Below are 18,921 nucleotides of genomic sequence, written 5' to 3' on the forward strand. Positions count from 1 at the left end.
CTTAATCCATAAAGATCTCGACTTGAAATTTTTGAAACTCTTTAGATGTGGAATAAATTCCACGAAATTTTGTCATAATCATTATAAGTATTCATGCAATTCCAAAATGTATGCTATGTGCCGAAATAGTTAAGTACCGATGAACACAAATTTGAAATCCTAAAGTGTTTTTTATGAGTCATAAATTCCATGAGTCATAAATCAAATTCCAGAATAACGTAGGGTTTTTGTAGTTACGGACGTTAGGATGGATGGTCGTTCGAAATTTCTTTGACCGGATTTGTGTACATGTGCTCATTTTGATGTAGTTGCTTCAGTCTTTTTTGAAGCGGATGGTAGTTTAATAGAACAGAAATATTTATTAATACAATTATGTTTTTATGTTTCTGCGACCAGGATACTAGTCAAACAAATGCAGAACAAATTTATTATTTAAAGCTAGCAACTGAATTAGAAGCGGCATTGATTTTAGCTTAAAAATCGAGAAAATGTTCCCGGGGGTCCAACTTAAATATTTCGATGCTTTGCTGAACAAATGGTCATAGATGTGATAACGCAACAAAAAATATGTTTATAGAATTCATAATCAAAATTAAGAAATATGTAAATGAAATAAAAACTGACTAAGTTGGAATTACTTTTCAAAATTTTCTGGGGGGGGCCACAAGTAGGTCTGGAGGGGGCCAGGCCCCCCCCGGCCCCCCCTTATTTACGCCAATGCCGTTCAAGTAATGTTACCGCTAGGTAGAAATCCGAGTTTTTCGATTATAATCATGAAAATGTATTTTGTGGGAGAAAGAGAGAGATAGTCATAAATGACGCTATTTTCGTTTCAAATATTGGCTTCGTAGACTTCTTTACGTAGTAAATTCAACATTCATACAAATATCCTAGTGTATTTTGACTACTAGGTCATAATGATTTTAGTAGAGCTGTCTTGATCAACTTCACCCCAACCAGATTACTCAAAAACTGTGTGATTATTTAATTTATTTTAATAAATGCGAACGCATTTCAGAAAATTAAAGTTGTTGATTATTGCAACGTATAGCAGTACATGTTTTGAAAATATTTGTTTCGATTTAAAATGTAAACACACATTGTTATTGCATGTTTTGTCTTAAAAATGATCATCTTCCCCCCAGTTGACGGTACATGCGTTCATATTATGGATTAAGCAATTTTGGGCAGTAACACGAATTTGATTGCGGTTTTCACATTTGTTCTAAGGTGCAGGAAAAAAAACCTTTCGTTTGGCATATCAACACCATCCATATGCTTTTTATTTTTAAATTTATTTAAAATTAATTGTTCTTAAGTATGGTGACGATGGGTACGCCCACCCTGCATCTTCAAAATCCACCGAAAGGTAAAGGCTCTATTAACGGTCGGGTAAGACGTTGTCCAACGTCAAAATGAATTTAAAAAACACGTGTTTCAGGAGCTAAACTCCCCCTCCCTTCATGTGGCTTATCGCGTTCATTTAACAAACCAGCCCTACTATCCCCCTATATAACCACGTGGTTTCGGGACGGCCCCATACCGTAAACGCCGATGCCTTCCATTTTACCGAACTCTTATCACTAAGAGAAATGTAATAGATAAATGTACTCTAAGGTAATTAAGAAAATTAAGTTAAATGCCAAAAAGTCGAGTCAAGTACGAAACACTGAAGATGGCCACACAGTTGAGCTCGAAATAAGTACCTGTAAAAAAACGTGGTGGACTTAAATGGAATAGTACTAAACCCGTCTTATGACAGGTGAACTGCCGTTCTACGCATAATTGTCCCATGTTCATAGGAAATCCCAGCAAACATGAGACAAATATGCGTATGACGGCAGTAGAAGACATTCCACTAAAAGAGCTTAAAAAATTTCCCTTAAAATTCCTATTTTATTCCAGCAATGTTGACTGATTCGATTCGTTATACAAATATAGTCATGAGATTGACGAACCATCGCCTCACTACCATGTGGAAAATTTTCTCATTGGGTCATCCAACGCAATATCAGTTACACATGAGATTCTTTGTCTATTTACCATTTGATTTACAGCTCCTATTATATATACAAATGTAATTAAGTATATTTGAGCGCGACACGACGTCTCGGCGTCATCATTGCACCCCTTCTGCTCGATATCACAAACAACAAGCCCGTGTTGGCTCCTTCTGCTCTCGCGTTTCATACCCATCCAACATTTACGGCATCTTCATTATTAGCCACGGCAACTTCCCATACTTCCGATAGATGTAGTAATCGGTATGCTAGCTTGATGACTATTAGTAAAATTAAAGAGGCGAACAGAATACTCAGTATGTCGTAAACGGCCGCCTTGTTGTGAACCGTCAATAGACACACATCGTTGGGGGTCAAAACCATCATGTAGTGATACGACTTGTGCCCATCATCGTCCGGTAATGTAGCACGTTATGTTGCGCGAATCCACCACCACCGATTCGTGCTTATGCAGGAACGCTTGCATACGGGTGGCAAAACGGCAGCCACAACGCCACGGATTGTTGCTCAGGTACAGTTGTCCCACGTTGCTGTTGCGCTCGAAGGCATGTTCCACGCTGTAGACTCGTATCTAAAACGATGTTGAAGACATGTTTAACAAAATTTGCAATTCATTAGAATCAGCACCACAAACCCTACTAATCTTATTCCCACGTAAACTCAGAATTCGAAAGTTGTCTAACCATATACTGTCCTCGAGAATATCGATCGATTCGATCTTGTTGTTGTCCAAGTAGATGTGCTGAACCTTTTTGTAGTGGTCTATTGTGGTTAACCTCTCCACCGATGTAATATTGTTATTTGCCACGTGTAACACCGTAGTGTTCGGCGGTAAATAGCTTGGAAGATCGTAGAACCCTTTGCCGGTGCAGTTAACGGTAATCAACGGATGAAAGGTACGGCCGCTATCGCTCAGACGTAGATAAGAAATCAGACATGTACAGTTTCGAATTTCTTCATGTCGGCAGTGTTCCCGCAGATTTCGTTTATACTCCATGGCAGTAAGTACGGGTCGCCCGGTGTACTTCCAATCCTTACACACAAGCGTAGATTTATCAGCGTAAAATCCGCTCTGCTCTTCAAGTAACCAAATCATGTCATTTGTGCAGTTCCATGGATTACCTGCAAAGATCTTCTGAACATTAGTTAAAGAGACTTGGCTCACCCTCATTACTTATGAAAAGCCATTTTTAAGCAGGGACCTACCATGAAGAAAGACATCGACGTGTTCGCTGCTGAATCTGAGAGGAACGACCCTGAACCAGAGCATTGCCCGCATGTTCACCTGCCGCAACGCTGTCAATTCACTGAACGTTGTGTTTCTCGTGAAGTTCAGCTTTGTTCCCGTGATGTTGATTGCCCACAGGTAAGGAAGTGGCGGGAAATCCTCTTTCAACGTCCACAAATGTTCACCCATGATCGAGAACTTCTCGATGTTGGGCGTCAGCTCGGCAAGATCATACGGATCGAAACTTTTCCATGGCCAGTGACACAGAATCAGCTCAGTGTTGCGGTTGTACCGAGCCCTAAAATGACGAATCCGGCGATTTTCGATCCCGCGAAAACAAACCGTTTTGTTCGGTTCATCGAAATAGCACCGGGGATGAGCTTCGAATAATCTTTGCTGATTGGAGCACTCTTCGATTGCGATGTTCTCAATCGCCAGATTCTTCAGGCTTAACGGAAGCTCTGCCACGAGCAAATGAATGTAGCTGCACGAACGAAAGAGAATAGAATCGATCCATATTGATTGGTTATGAATTGATTTGTGAGACAATTGAAGATGATGGGTTGTAATTGATTTTAAATGTTCGTCTCTTGGACTGTTGATTGAACACCGACAGTATGGTTAATGTAAAGATCTAGTCTACATATATCAGTCTCCAGAGGTGGAAAGTTCTCAATTGTTTATGGAAATTTTGCATTATTTGTGGAAATTTTATATTTATTTTTTTTGCTCACACTTGATTTTATTATTGGCAATTTCTTAATTCTAGGATGGAAAATTTATTTTGCTGCCGAGAATCTTATTCCTTTGTTTCCCATTTAAATTTGGCTGGAAACAATGGACTCAAATGTTATGATCAAAATAGATTTTTCCAATACAAAAATGCGTGAAAAGTCTAGCTCATTTTTTTAAATCCTATCCCTTCGTTTCATATTGAAAATTGACCAGATTGGACTATTGACTCAAGAGTTTTGGCCAAAATACTATTTTTCTAATATTATTCGAGAAAGGCGGTAATTATGCTAGGTGGATTAATAAGGGTTTTTTTTCTAAATATTTGTCCTATACCAAAACCGAATGTAATTCCAGGTCGCATCGGCCGCACGCACATCTTCCTCGATTGTACACAGCCAGCGAGTGCGGGGTCTACCCCGATGCCGAGGTCCAGGTTCTCTGGTAAACAATACTTTTGCTGGTCTCTCTTCCGGCATACGCACTACATGTTTAGCCTACTGTAATCGTGATTCATGCGTCTACGCCATTAACCATTTTCCACCATGCCACGATACGTCTTTTTACTTCGCGGCTAACGTCATTATCACATGTAACCCGCCCTCCACCCGCCAGCCAGGGATCGCACTTATCATCTTATTACCGATTCAATCAAAGTTATTTGCCTATTTTCCGGGTATTGGACCACCCAACTTGGACATTAAATTACAATGTTCTGAAAACTCAGATGTAAATATGTACATTGTGTGAAAAATTCTGATTTGAAAAATATATTGGAGGTTACCACTTTCCTTCGATGGGACTCAAACCCACGACTCTTGAGTATTAAATCGTGCAGGGGCTTCTTTTGATTCCGGGGCTACTTTGGATTTTTAATTTTTGAAAAAACTAAACGGAAAAAATACCAAATTTGTAACAGAAAGTTGTCGTCCAACCATCAACAAGACACCCGATTGGTGATAATGACAATTTTATAGTAATTTTCGTTATAATTCTTGTTTTAAAATATCCAAAGTAGCCCCTGATTTTTCAAAAGAAGCCCCGCACGACGGTCCGCTAGACTGGTACTTTCAACCAAAAACCAACCAACAGCATTCGCAAATTAGCGGATACTGAATGAGCCAGAGATTCCCAAATCAGACGCATAGTCAAAGCACTCACAATCCATGTGTATAGTACACGTTCACATTAGAGTGAGTTCAATACATTTTTTAAATCAAAATATTCCAAATAATGTACATATTTACATCAGAGTTTTCAGAACATTGTAAATCTTACATATATCAGTTTTTCAGATTATTAAAATTTAGTATTCAGCCAATACAGTGTTGACCCTGATTTTGTCACTCCCGATTTTGTTCACCCCCGATTTTATCATGTTTTCGACCCGATTTTATCACGTCCCGATTTTATCACGTTTTCGACCCGATTTTGTCACCGCAAAAAATTTTGTCATTCTTTTTATTTTCGTAAATAATACCACAAACAATATTGATTTTCTGTTTGTTTATTACGAACGACTTCTGAGTACCTGGGAAATATTCTGTAAGCAATTTTGACAAGAAATAACGGGTACCGTTCACGCATTTGTCCTTTCCAAGGCACAAAATGATTCATATTTGTGGAATGAATTAAAAAAAAAAAAATTACAATTATGTCGCATACCCTGTTTTATCACCCCAAAATTCACCAGGGGGGTGATAAAATCGGGATATTACTGTAGCTCATTTCAGAGGCGGATTTTCGAAATATTTTGTATGTTAGACTTCTAGGACTATGCTTCCTCTACGATTTTGTCTATCAGTACATTGGTCTTTGTCTAATATTTTCAGCAAAATGGAAAACCAATTCAATTCTTCAATTAGTGGTAGCGTGTAGACGACAACCCTTTCGCAAGAGGTGGGTTGTTCAGGTCTCCGCCTAGGAGGTCAGAGGCAATAGTCGGCAGCTCGGTGCGTAGCGCCAGCGTGGGTCACTTAACCTTCTCCCCGGCTATGCCGGTAGTGGTTATGGACGGCTTGAGGGGCGATGAAACGCAAACGAAATGGGCTTTCGGCCTTCGAGGTGGCGACGGAATAGCTGGACGCCATCATCGACTTTGTGTCATTGAAACATAATATCAGTAAGGACCTCAAGGAGAACTTGTTGAAACTTCGAAAGTCGATGTTGGACGCCAAGCTGGAGAGGGCAGTCGGGACGGCCAAGTGCAAACCCGTGAAATTCGTGGAATCGAGGTCTACCCAGACTGAGACCCAGGGATTCGCGGACTCGGACAAGATCTATTCGACCGAGGGCGTGCCAGCGAAGACGGTGGTGGCAAAGTCTACCCAGACTGAGGCTCAAGTATTCGCGGGCACGTCGGGGGTGACTGCTCCAACGGAGCAGACACAAAAACGGGGGAGACAGTCTCCAGAGGTTGAGCTCCCTGGGGGCCGCTCCAAAATGCGGAGGACGCCTCCTGGACCTTGGTCAAGAACAAGAGGAAACCGAAGACGTCAAGGGCCGAAAAAAGGCCCAGGCGAATGAGGGTAGCAAGAAGTCTAGAGTAGGCGCCAATCGCTCCAGGGGCGATGCCCTAGTCATCAAGACGAACGAGGCTGAGTACTCGGACGTGTTGAAGGCGATGACGAGTGACATCAATCTCGGTGAACTCGGCGCCGACGTACTTGGACGGGCGAGATGATCCTCGAGTTGAAGCGGGGCGTCTCGCAAAAGGGCGCCGTCTACAAGAAGTTGGCGGAGGAAGTCCTAGGCGAGACGGTCAAGGTGAGGGCACTCACGACGGAGGTGAATCTAAGGGTTAAAGACCAGGACGAGATCACCGAAGTTGAAGAGCTCGTCATGGCGACAGTGTGAAGTGGAGACGCCCACCGCAGCCGTTCACCGGCTACGGAAAGGTGTAGCAGGGACGCAGGTAGCATTGGTTCGGCTATCTGCAGCGGACGCCTCCAAGGTAGTCAAGTTAGGGAGCGTCAAGGTGGGATTAGGCCCGAGTGTCCGGTGTGCGCAGGTTAAGAGGCAACGGCGGAACACGTGTTGTTCGTGTGCCCAAGTTTTCGCGCAATGCGTGACCACATGCTTGCCACATGTGGTCTGGACACTACCCCGGACAACCTAGTTCGGAGGATGTGTAAAGATGAAATTGGCTGGAACGCCGTTTTATCGGCTATCGTCCAAATCGTCTCGGAGCTACACAGAAGGTGGCGCGTGGACTCAAGGATGGCTAGTTCAGGCGCAAATAAGAGGTGGTCCAAGGGTTCGGAGTCGGCTTCATGGGTCATACCGGTGGTCATGCCGTGTGGTCGAACTCGATCCTTTTTTCGAACAAACCAAAGCGACGATACCATGTTGTTCTTCGCGCGGCGTCGGTCAACCGGGCGAGTTCCGAGCCCAAGGACGGAAAGGGTCCTCGTCAAGGCTGGGGCAGGCGTAGACACCGCGTCGGCAAATCCCTCTGTGTGTTGGCGAATAGATCGTATCGCAGAGTTACAGAGTTATTTACAGAGCCGGCAATGCGCTGGCACGATACCATGGTGTTCTTCTAAAAAAGCGAGTTACGATGTTCGATGCTGCAAGGACACGCAGCTAACCTCGAGGGTGCGTTGTGCACTCCCCCCCCCCTTTGAAGCAGTACTTTCTGGTTGTACCGAAGGGACGATGGGCTTGGCGGCAATGAAAACGGTTTAGCGGGTCGGGGATGTAGTCCTGCTTCCCTCGTTTGCTGTTGGAGGTGGTCCCTAACCCCGCACTCCCTGGACAACCCAGGATCTCTGTTGAGCAGATTCCCCCTCCATTGCTTAGGAAGAAGAAAAAATATTTTCAGCATGAAACGCTAGTATATTTAAATTATACTAAATGATAATAACACTTGTTATTTTTATAGTATATATATAAAAACAAATCTTACAATAAAAAATACACCCGATTGTTTTTTACACGATTGGTTTTTAGTCGATTATGACCTTTAGCGACAATGAAACTATGAGTTCACCTCATGAAAAAAATTTCAAAAAAATCAAAGAAAATTCAGGTGGTATTCCAAAAGCTGTAAAAGTTTAGGTTAACCGAGAAATTAATAAATAAGACCCGTGTTAAAAATATTGTGTGTGTTAGCACTCAACCCTCTTTTTACGGCAGTTTTTTAAACGTCACTTCGGTTTACGGCCTCCTTTTAACGGCACGTGACGTGAAAAGAATTTGGAACATTATTGACATCCAAAAGTAAGCCTATAAAAAGGCACTCTTAGAAACCCAAAGAACAAAGTAGATGCTTCGTATATATTTATCATTTACCTTCAACAATTGTTCTATTCCAGGGCATCCAAGAATTTCCTGGAATCTACATGCGTAACCAAGGACCTAAGGTCTACAAGCGTAAGGAAATAGTTGTTAACTCTTTTTAAAAATGGTTCATGCTCCATGTGATCTTTCCATAGATCATCCAGGTCAACCAAGAATTTCCTCAGCTGCGGTTTGATCCCAAATATGTCCTCCGAGTATTTGTCTTTCAATTGCGTCTCAAATGTAGGCATATGAGTTGTTCTGAGATCTCCAAATTGTCCTGGAGTTTGAATCATAGGTCTACCGAATCTACTGAGGCTTGCATGATGTCTTCGTTCACTTGCGTCTCAAATCCAGGCATATAAGATGTTGTAAGGTTTCCAAATTGTTCTGGAGTTTGAATTAAATGTTCTGCCGCATCAACCAAGGCTTTCATGCCGTCTCCAGCCGTGGTATCAACACTATTATGTCCTCCGAATATTTGTCTTTCAATTGCGTCTCAAATCCAGACATATGAGATGTTGCAAAATCTCCACATTGTCTTGGAATTTGAATCAAAAGTTTTGCCGAATCAACCAAGGCTTTCATGATGTTCTCAGCCGCAGAATCAACCCAATTATGTCCTCCGAGTATTTTTCTTTCACTTGCGTCTCAAATCCAGACATATGATTCATGATGTCCTAAGCCGTGGTATCAACTAAATTATGTTCTCTGAGTATTTGTCTTTCACTTGCATCTCAAAACAAGGCATATGAGATGTTATAAGATCTCCAAGTTGTCCTGGAGTTTGAATCAAACGGTCTACCGAATTAATGAAATCAATTTGAGACGCAAGTGAAAGACTAATACTCAGAAGACAAAATTGGGTTGACACCAAGGCTGGGGACATCATGGAAGCCTTGGTTGATTCGGTAGACCATTTGATTCAAACTCCAGGACAATTTGGAGTTTTTGAACCAAATAATCGGAGGACATAATTGGGTTGATACCGCGGCTGGGGGCACCATGGAAGCCTTGGTTGATTTATTAGACCATTTGATTCAAACTCCAGGACAATTTTGAGATCTTATAACATCTCATATGTCTTGTTTTGAGACGCAAGTGAAAGACAAATCCACGGAGGATATAATTGAGATTATACCACGGCTTGGGACATCATGAAGGCTGTGGTTGATTCGGTAGAGTATTTGATTCAAACTCCAGGACAATTTGGAGATCTTATAACATCTCGTATGTCTTGTTTTGAGACGCAAGTGAAAGACAAATACGCAGAAAACATAATAGAGTTGATACCACGGCTTAGGACATCATGAAGGCTTTGGTTGATTGGTAGACCATTTGATAAGAACTCCAGGACAATTTGGAGATCCTTTAACATCTCATATGCCTGGATTGGGAGAGATCTTACAATACCTCATGTAAGACGCAAGTGAATTTATTTAAAAGTATCCAACGATCAATAAATGAAGTGAAATAATAGAAATTTTAGCAAAAATTCTTTTTACGTCACATTCGGTTTTCGTGACGTAAAAAGATGGTTGAGTGTATATAATTCTGCAAGGTATTCATACAAAAAATCTAAGCTTTTCATACAAATATTGTATTAAAATAAAAAAAAATTGTAAGAGTTCAATAAAATGGTTGTATCAAAATCTTCTGAAATTGTATATGCCAAATTATTATACAGTTTCTGTAATGTTCTTATGCAGAACTGTATCAAAATCAGCCATCCGTTGGGTGTAGCGATGGTTTTAATTCTTCTCCTTGCTGCTCGTAAATGCTCTTACTAACCAACATAAAATCTGATAGGGGAACGGTTCGCCACTTCATCTCATAGCTCCTATTTCCATCCCATCAAAAACAAAGCAATGGAAAGGAATTTGGTTTATCATTTTTGTGATTTTTTTCAGCAGTGAGCACGTATGTTGACAAAAAGAAGCAACGAATTTGGTGCCGTATTTCCTCTAATGTGGACGTGTACCATACACATGTGGAAGTGATGGCTTGAGAAATGGATTGCGAGTGATTTGACTATGCGTCCAATTTGGGAATCTCGAGCCCGTTCAGTAGCCGCTAGGTTGCGAAGGCCAACGGAGGTCCTTCGTAGCTTAGTTGGTTAAGGGCCGATGTCCACGTAGCGGTTTTTTATGCTGCGTGCACGCCGCGTTCACGCAAGGTGCCCAGCATCAAATGGAGTAATGCACACGTAGACGTGTGCACGACTACATTTGATGCTGGGTACCTTGCGTGGACGCGGCGTGCACGCAGCTTGAAAACACGCTACGTGGGCATCGGCCCTAAAGCACCAGTCTAGCGTACTGTAGGGTATGGGTTCGAGTCCCATCGAAGGGAAAGTGGTTACCTCCAATACATTTTCCAAATCAATATCTTCCACATAACGTACATATCCACATATGAGTTTTCATAACATTGTAAATTAACGTCCAAATCGGGTGGTTTAATCCCCTGAAATAGGCAATTAACTTTGATTGAACGTATTTATTTGTTTAGCGATGAGATGGATATATGTACAGTGAGATGGAGATCGGAACAGTTCCCCTATATAGAAATAATCACTAATTGAAATTTGCGAAGCATGCTTCCATGGACTGAGAACCAAGAGGAATTATTTAAATTTGTTGTGGTGGTTGGTGTAGTTATACATCAAAATAAACATTTTGTTCACCCGATTTTTTCCCTCAATTTACTCCAAATGAATTCAGTCTTCTCAATCTAACACGTGCCACTCATCAGTTTTCAATAGATTACAAATTGCTGTTCGTATTCCATGGTGGTATCAAATTGTTTGATTCCGGTATCCATTGATTGACTTGTGGTTTTTACTCAACCGATCCACACATTATGTGAGATCTGACACCTGTACCATATCACATGTGATTTATGGCTGAATAGGACAGATAAACAATTACAAGTAGGTAAATTACGTTGACGAGCTATATGTACACCGCAATTCAGAGTATGTCTGTTTTTTTTTCGAAGTAGAGCTATAAATGATTGGCTCGGTTTATCAATGTTTAGCACTAAGGTGATGATGCTACTGACCGTCGACATTTGTCAGTTGAGTGTTTATCGCTCTGTCCGGAAGATTTATTGCTATGGTTTTAATGGTATGTATACTTGCCACTGGGGGGTATCCAGTAGCCTTGCGAGCAAAGGCGTAGCATTGCCAATCCGGAGATGGCGAGTTCGATTCTTCGTCCGGTTTAGGATGTTTTCGGGTTGGAAACTTTCCCTACTCTCTGGGCATAATTAGTGTACATATTAACATAATTAGTGTACCATTGTACTTGCCACACAAGATATATACTCATGGTACGGCGGGCATAGAAAGCAAATAATAACTTAGGAAATGCTAATAGAATACTAAGTTGTAAAGTAGAGTGATTCAATTTTTGACTTTTTCGCTCCCCTGTGCTTAAACGATTGTTTTTGCTATTTTAATAGTCCTCCCAAATTTTTAGCTGATTTGAATGTAATTTGATTGTGCACGTGCCATTTGAAGGTTCTATGAGAATTACTATGAGAATTGCCACTTATGTAAAGGATCGTTTCGTGAAGCAGCCCGTAATCTATTTGAATATATTTAACGCATTGCTATCATAGAATAGATCCTAAGCTGAAAGTCAGTTGTTGTTGCGAAGCAATCTGACTTTTGTGAGCAAAATTATAAAGAAAACAAAATGCTCATTATTGATATTGATGTTATTCTTTTACGTGTTAAATTGAATTTCCCTCAATTCAGTATTTCCCTAATAACTTTTGTTGCCAGCATCAAATCGTTTAGCAACAACGACGATATTTTCCCTTGTTAAATTTCCTATATTGCTAACGTATTCATACATTTTTAGAGCTTAATGGGCAATGATGGGGAACGGTTTTTTACAAAAGTTGCTGTTTTCATAGTAATTTTCATACAAGCTTCAAATTGCTTGTGCTCAGTCAAATTAAATCCAAATTAGCTTAAAATTTAGGACGATTATTAAAATAGCAAATGTCATCGTTTAAGCATAGGGGAGCAAAAAAGTCAAAATTTGAATCACTCTATTGTAAAGCAGGCCAAGGATCCCCTTCCATGCCTCCAGTTGCAGTTCTGTTTCGTCGATTCTGACTATCAATCTGTACAGACAATTGGTAAGCTTTTCCAAACCCATCCTGATGTTTTTGAGCTGTTGGATGGCTTCCCAGGGTTTCCCTTAAATGTGAGGGCTGGTTGGTTCACATCGTCCGCTGAACTGATGTAGTCGTCTCTTCTGCTGTCTTAGCGCCACTCAAGTGATAAAACTTGCGTGTTTCTTGAGAACGACATCTCCTCGCACTCCCCTTCTCCCAGGTGGCGTTTCTTCTCCCAGAAGAGGCGGGTCTGCTACCTCCGTTGCTGTCTATAGCATTCCAAATTCTACCGGGTTTCCGCGCTGCATTCTTCTGCATCAGAAACTGTCCGAACTCCTCATCGAATCAATCAATACGACACCTCCGTTCCACATACCCGGCGTTGCTCTCAACTGCGTCGTTCATGGCTACTTTGACTGTACTCCAGCAGTCCGCAAGAGGGACTTCATTGAACTCATCCTCTTCCGGCAACGGTGCCATAAGGCGCTGCGCATACGCAGTTTCCACGAAATCGAAATCGAGTTTCCATTACCCCTGAACATAGGCCATCAGATAGACATAATATACAGATGTTTGTCGTAGTTAACGTTAACAAAAAGTTAGTTCATATCTGGGTGGTGCGAATAGAAACGATTTGGTTAAGAAAATTATTTTGAGCTTTTTAGTGGAATGTCTTCGTTTGTCATAAGACGAGTTTGTACAATCCCATTTAATTCCACCACTTAATATGTACCTTGACAGATACGCTTATTCATACACTAATATCAAAATGAATGTTGTTAAACATTTCCAATTATGTTGTAACGTCATTTAGAATTGTTCTGATGTTCGATTCCATAACGACTTGATGTGTCGGTTTTACCCTCATGTGGTGTCGATCTTACCCGCACCCAAGTTGTTTGGGCTGGAAGATAGATTGTTCGCGTTTTCATCATAAATCAAATTCTATCAAGAAATATTTTTGTGAGACCTCATGGACTGATGCATGAAGAGCCAAAGTACGGTTGTATGAAATTTATAGTCCACAAAATTGCTTCATAGATTGGGAAACTGTAAAGTTGCTTAAGGTGTCGGTTTTACCCACTTTTCCCCTACACGGCTTGCTGCATCTGCAAGGGTTGCCGACCTAGATTCTTATTTCAAAAATGCTTGAATGAACTTTCATTGTGAAATTCAACTCTTATGTTTGTAAAACAAGATATATCGAAGAGATAAGCTATGACAAACATAACATTAAATTGATAAGTTGGAAAACTACAACAAAAACTGGAATTTTGTAATTATTATTCAACTCAAATACAAAACATTGAAGAATTCGGCATCGCTGCAATTATATCGTTACGTATACACACAAGTAATAGTGTGCGTATTTTATGTTGGAAACAGTATTATTGATATAGGTACAGGCATAGGATTAACTGTTTTTGAATGTTATTGAAATAGGTGCATGGCAGTGATGATGTTTTTTAGCTAAATACTTCTACAATGTGACAACAATTTCATTTTTGAAGTTACCAAATTGTTTTCAATTAAAAATGACGTGAGCCGAGCATAATTATTCTCATGTTTCTTGATTATTGGGTGAGAAATAAATGCATTTCATATACGCATTGCCTTATTGTTATTGATATAGGAACAGATACCCTATTATTGAAAAAAAATATTGTTGAAAAAATGCCTGCCTTGGTCGAAAGTTGAATATCGATTAAAAACTGTAAAAGTGGTTTTCGAACAGAGCTGTACTACTAAACATATTAACGTAAGCGATAACACACTCCTAGGATGACATAATGATTCCAAAAAATATGGACACTACCGTGATGTACCCTAATTTCGCGCGCGCCTTAACTTTGCGCATTACAAAATCATATATATTTTTCTATTTTTAGGTATCATTGAAAGATCTGGAGGATTACAAAATATCATTGTTGTTAAATGTTTTTCACGAAAGAATTTGGAAAACAAACTTGGTTTAGTACACCGAATAAGATTATTTCAATTTGGTCCTCCTATCGACTATTATATTTGCTTGTGCTTAGCACAAAGACTAACAACATGATCCAAGTAGGGGAAGTGCACCTGTTTTGGCCAACTTAGTGCCTAATTTGGCCAACCCTGAAAAATACATATTTTTCCAAAATAATCAATCAGTTGAAAGCAGCGTTGAAGCCCGAGGAATATATCTCTTGTTGGAACTAATAATCTATGGTGGGGTGCAGATGGCGGACGGTACGTGGAGGAGGCGAATGAACCACGAATTGCATCAGCTGTTGGGAGAACCATCCATCGTTCACACCGCGAAAATCGGACGACTGCGATGGGCCGGGCACGTAGCCAGAATGTCGGACAGTAACCCGGTGAAAATGGTTCTCGACAACGATCCGACGGGCACAAGAAGGCGAGGTGCGCAGCGGGCAAAGTGGATCGATCAGGTGGAAGATGACTTGCGGACCCTCCGTAGACTGCGTGGTTGGCGACGTGTAGCCATGGACCGAGCCGAATGGAGAAGACTCTTATATACCGCACAGGCCACTTCGGCCTTAGTCTGATTAAATAATAATAATAATGGAACTAATAAAACCCTTGCGAATTGCTTTATTTTTGGAGTTATTCGCAAAATTGGCCAAATTAGGAACATGGCCAAACCGGTACAGTTCCCTAAACAAATGATTTTACTGCACAAAAGTGGCTACTTTTTGGAAAAATTTGTATCCATTATGCTCTGGTGGATATGTTTTTTGTTATTCCTTTATTTATTTGTTAGGCACTCTGTGTTACTTGACCGCTACTGTGCCGAGATCTACTGTGGTATTCTGCTCTACAGAATCCACACAGAATCTATTTTTAGATTTCCATTACCATTATTATTGTCGTTGCCAGTCCATCCTGAGACGAGACCTGCAAAGACGGCTTCTTTTTCCTTGTTTTGACACTTGTTCTTCTTTTCATCACAGTTGATCATCGATTCTCAACTGTTTCCTTGAGTGTTTCACCTAAATCCCGGGTAGAATCTTCTGAGCACAATAAAAGTGTTTGTGATTTACGGATTTGTAAACTTATTTTTAAAAAGATTTTCCTATCGGAAATAAAACCCGTATTTATAACAGTTCAATATTAAGCTGTCCGGCTTTTCTAGAATACTTTTCAAAGTGAAAAAGTACTCGTAAAACAAAATCATTCGGAATACTTTTTGAGGGATATCAATACTTTTACACAAAAAGGTGCTGGTTGCATCTGACAATTCGTGACAGCGCTTGCTGGTTGCAGATGAAGTTACATTTTTTCCTCTTTGCAAGTCCCGTCCCAGAGTCCATCTCATCGTGAATTGTGTCCGTTTGTCCATGTCGTGTATTCAATGATCGTTGCATTGTTCGGTTGCCATTAATCCGGGTAACGTTGGAGGAATGCCTCCGAGAAGAACAAGTTGTCAGTCGTCATCAGGCAGCCGTGACGGTAAGGCGCGTACCCCAAACGCTACCGTATGGGCTGCGGATCTGGCGACTGACGAGGGTTTGGTGGAGGGGCTGGGAATCGAACCCATGACCATTCGCTTATAAGGCGAACGTGTAGCCAACTACGCTACGGAACCCTCATGTTGGATATGTTTATTCGTCATTACTATTGAAAAGTGTAATATTTTATGTATTTTGTGTTTATTTAGACTTTCGCTTTGTGCGCGAAATTAGGTATATGAGAGTAATTAGGGTGCCTAATTTCGTTTATTGTTGTTGCGTAGTTTCATTTGCATTCTAATGAAACAAAAGCAATATAATGCACAGGACAGTTTTACACTGAATAGAACCCGAATAGTTCATTCCCATACGCTTTTTATCTAATTTTCAGGCGGATAACCACCGACATCGACTAATGTTGACTTGAAAAATCTTATAGATTAGTGCCTGCAATAGCTATCAAATTCGATGTGTAAAATGATGCTAAACTTAAGTCGAGGATAAAACTACAGCAGCTTTTTCGATAATGTATATAATATTGAAGATGTCTTATATATGAATATGAAACACATATTTGAAGATGTCCTATGTAAGAGATAGCGGAATTTAGGACTTTCATACATAATGTCTCTAAAATTAAAACTTTTTTTAATACACCAGCTAAACATTGCTCATACAATGCCTTTTTTCCTAAAATACGGTTTATATTTCAGAAGAAAACGATATATTAGGAATTATGACTTGTGTCAACTAAAATTCAAGAAGTAAAATCTAAGCAATATAGGGGCATACCATTTCGACTAAAGAATGGGTCACTGACGGCTGCCTGATACCGTTATCTGCATATTTTGGACAATGGATGCATGCTTCTATTGGTCAAGTGATTATATTTCATCAAACCAATAACCATATTCAATTCCAAACATGAGCGAAGTTAGGAACATTTTTGCGCGAAATTAGGAACTATCCTATTTTTATGCGCGAAATAAAGATCATACAACGGTCTCAGATTTATATCGCAATTTTTTTTAAATAGCTGCAAAGTTTGCAAGTAACAATTTTTTTGAGAACCTAGAATCCCTCTACTACGTGATGCAGTAGCAAATGCTCCCAAATGGTCACTACATGTTTTTCAATGAACGTTTTAACTTTGTCAGATCTTAAGTGCGTGAAATTAGGGTACTTCACGGTACTATATGTAATAACTTATGGGGGCCTTCCTTAGCCGTGCGGCTACAAAGCAAGACCATGCTGAAGGTTGCTGGGTTCGATTCCCGTCCGGTTTTGGAAATTTTCTCGACTTTCCTGAGCATAAAAGTATTATCGTGTTAGCCTTATGATAAACGGATAAATAAATGGTAACTTGGCTTAGAAATCTCGAAGTTAATAACTGTGGAAATGCAGAATGAACTCTAAGCTGCGAGGTGGCGATGTCCTAGTGGGGGATGTGATGCCAATAAAAAGAAGAAGAAGAAGAATAGATTATAAGCTCACTGGGATTTCTTGCATCAAATCATGAGCAGTGCAATCTAATTGATTATGAAATTTTTTGAATAAGATTACTCATTGGCCTCCAAAAATGTTATTCCCACTCATCTGCAAGTAAGCATTAACCGAGTACCGACGTGATAATTTAATCTCGTCTTAATTAACACCATTGCTGTACGATGGGACAGTACAAGCATCTACTATAGGGACCTTCCACTCCTTCAGCGATAAGATGTGCGATTACAAAGAAGACGATACTTAAGGTAGCTGGCATTTTCGAGAATACAATCTACTTAATTTTTCAAGGCGTTTTTGTAGGCATAGAAACAAAGCAGTTGCGGTACTTATTAAACTTCAAACGACGGCAATGTTTCAGTTGGGGGATGTAATCCAAGTAAAGCGTAAGAGATAGAGAATGAGTATATTAACGCATGTCTTATGTTTACCGAAGCTACAAACACTCGTTTACATTATTTGGCGACGTTCAAACAAAATTTGCCTAAGCTTAAATAGCTTCAATTTCATCTGTATCACAAGAACGTAACAGTCAGTATTTCCAGAATTCGAAATAGAGCAAACATTTAGACGCTAAAATCACATGTTATTTACTTTGCACTGAGGTGGAAAGCGAGCATCATCAGTTAGCACCGGTAGTGTTCTATTTATATGGATGCTTAAAAAATAGTCAGAACCTAGACACAGCGATGGCACTTACAAAGTTAAACTGATCCAGCACCAAAGCCACGTCCGGAACGCTTCCTTATGGATGAGCCTAATAGTCATGATCCACCTGAGCCCTTTCACCAACGGTCACGAATTTAAGAGGACGACTTTATTTGAACGACGTTAATCCCTGTGTTGTAAATTGAACTGCACTAAAGCTTTGAGGAATTATCGTAGCCTCCATATACTTTGCATAAAATAGTTGTACCTTCAAAACGTGTATGACCCATGAAAAAAAAAAACGAAATCAAAAACCCGAAAATAACGCGACGTAGGAACTTGGAATTCTCCTCCAAAAGTACAAAAACCGGCGCTCGCAGACGCGGGTAGTCCGCAACTGATAGCGCGATCTGGAAAAGTTTACCGCCACACCGCGTGCCATGTTCATCATCTGCATCAGTGGTTCCCAAAATGGGAACTGTCGTAAATAAAGCAATAATTTAGCGAGTTCTATCAGTGTTAAATTTCTGGGTATAGGGCTTATTGTTCGGTTCTTCATTTTATTGCACCCATATTCAATCTATTGAAAATAAAACAATTGGATTTGATTTTTATTCTTTTTATTTTTTCATGTTTAACTTTTGCATATGCATTATAATCAAGCCTGAACCTGAACGACGCGCAGTTGCAGTCACTCAGCGCAACGATTTTAAACCATCTCAGTGTCACCGATTATGGTATTAAAATGAATAATTAAAGAGGAAATTTCTCCATATGCCGTAAAGCATGTTGTTATTTATTCAGATCTAATTCTAGATTATTTGATATCAAGGTCTTAAAGGTCACTCTCCATACAGTGTCGAGCATGCTGCTCTAGTCTACGCGCCATAGGTATCGATATTCTGCTTATTGGTAATAGGTTTTC

The 18,921-nt window shown here is 40.2% G+C and overlaps 1 protein-coding gene across 1 annotated transcript; it reads right to left on the bottom strand.

Annotated features, from left to right (window-relative positions):
- Window positions 1–1,975: 1,975 nt before the first annotated feature.
- LOC134204540 (protein singed wings 2-like) lies at window positions 1,976–18,376 on the bottom strand. Its single transcript, XM_062679354.1, is given in 6 exon segments — window positions 1,976–2,263; window positions 2,265–2,417; window positions 2,419–2,592; window positions 2,656–3,143; window positions 3,228–3,733; window positions 18,049–18,376. Coding segments are annotated over 6 exon segments (1,449 nt in total). The 5' UTR covers window positions 18,117–18,376; the 3' UTR covers window positions 1,976–2,203.
- Between the last annotated feature and the right edge of the window lie 545 nt (window positions 18,377–18,921).

The sequence above is a fragment of the Armigeres subalbatus genome, unplaced genomic scaffold (genome assembly GCF_024139115.2).
Source record: "Armigeres subalbatus isolate Guangzhou_Male unplaced genomic scaffold, GZ_Asu_2 Contig656, whole genome shotgun sequence".
Taxonomy (NCBI): domain Eukaryota; kingdom Metazoa; phylum Arthropoda; class Insecta; order Diptera; family Culicidae; genus Armigeres; species Armigeres subalbatus.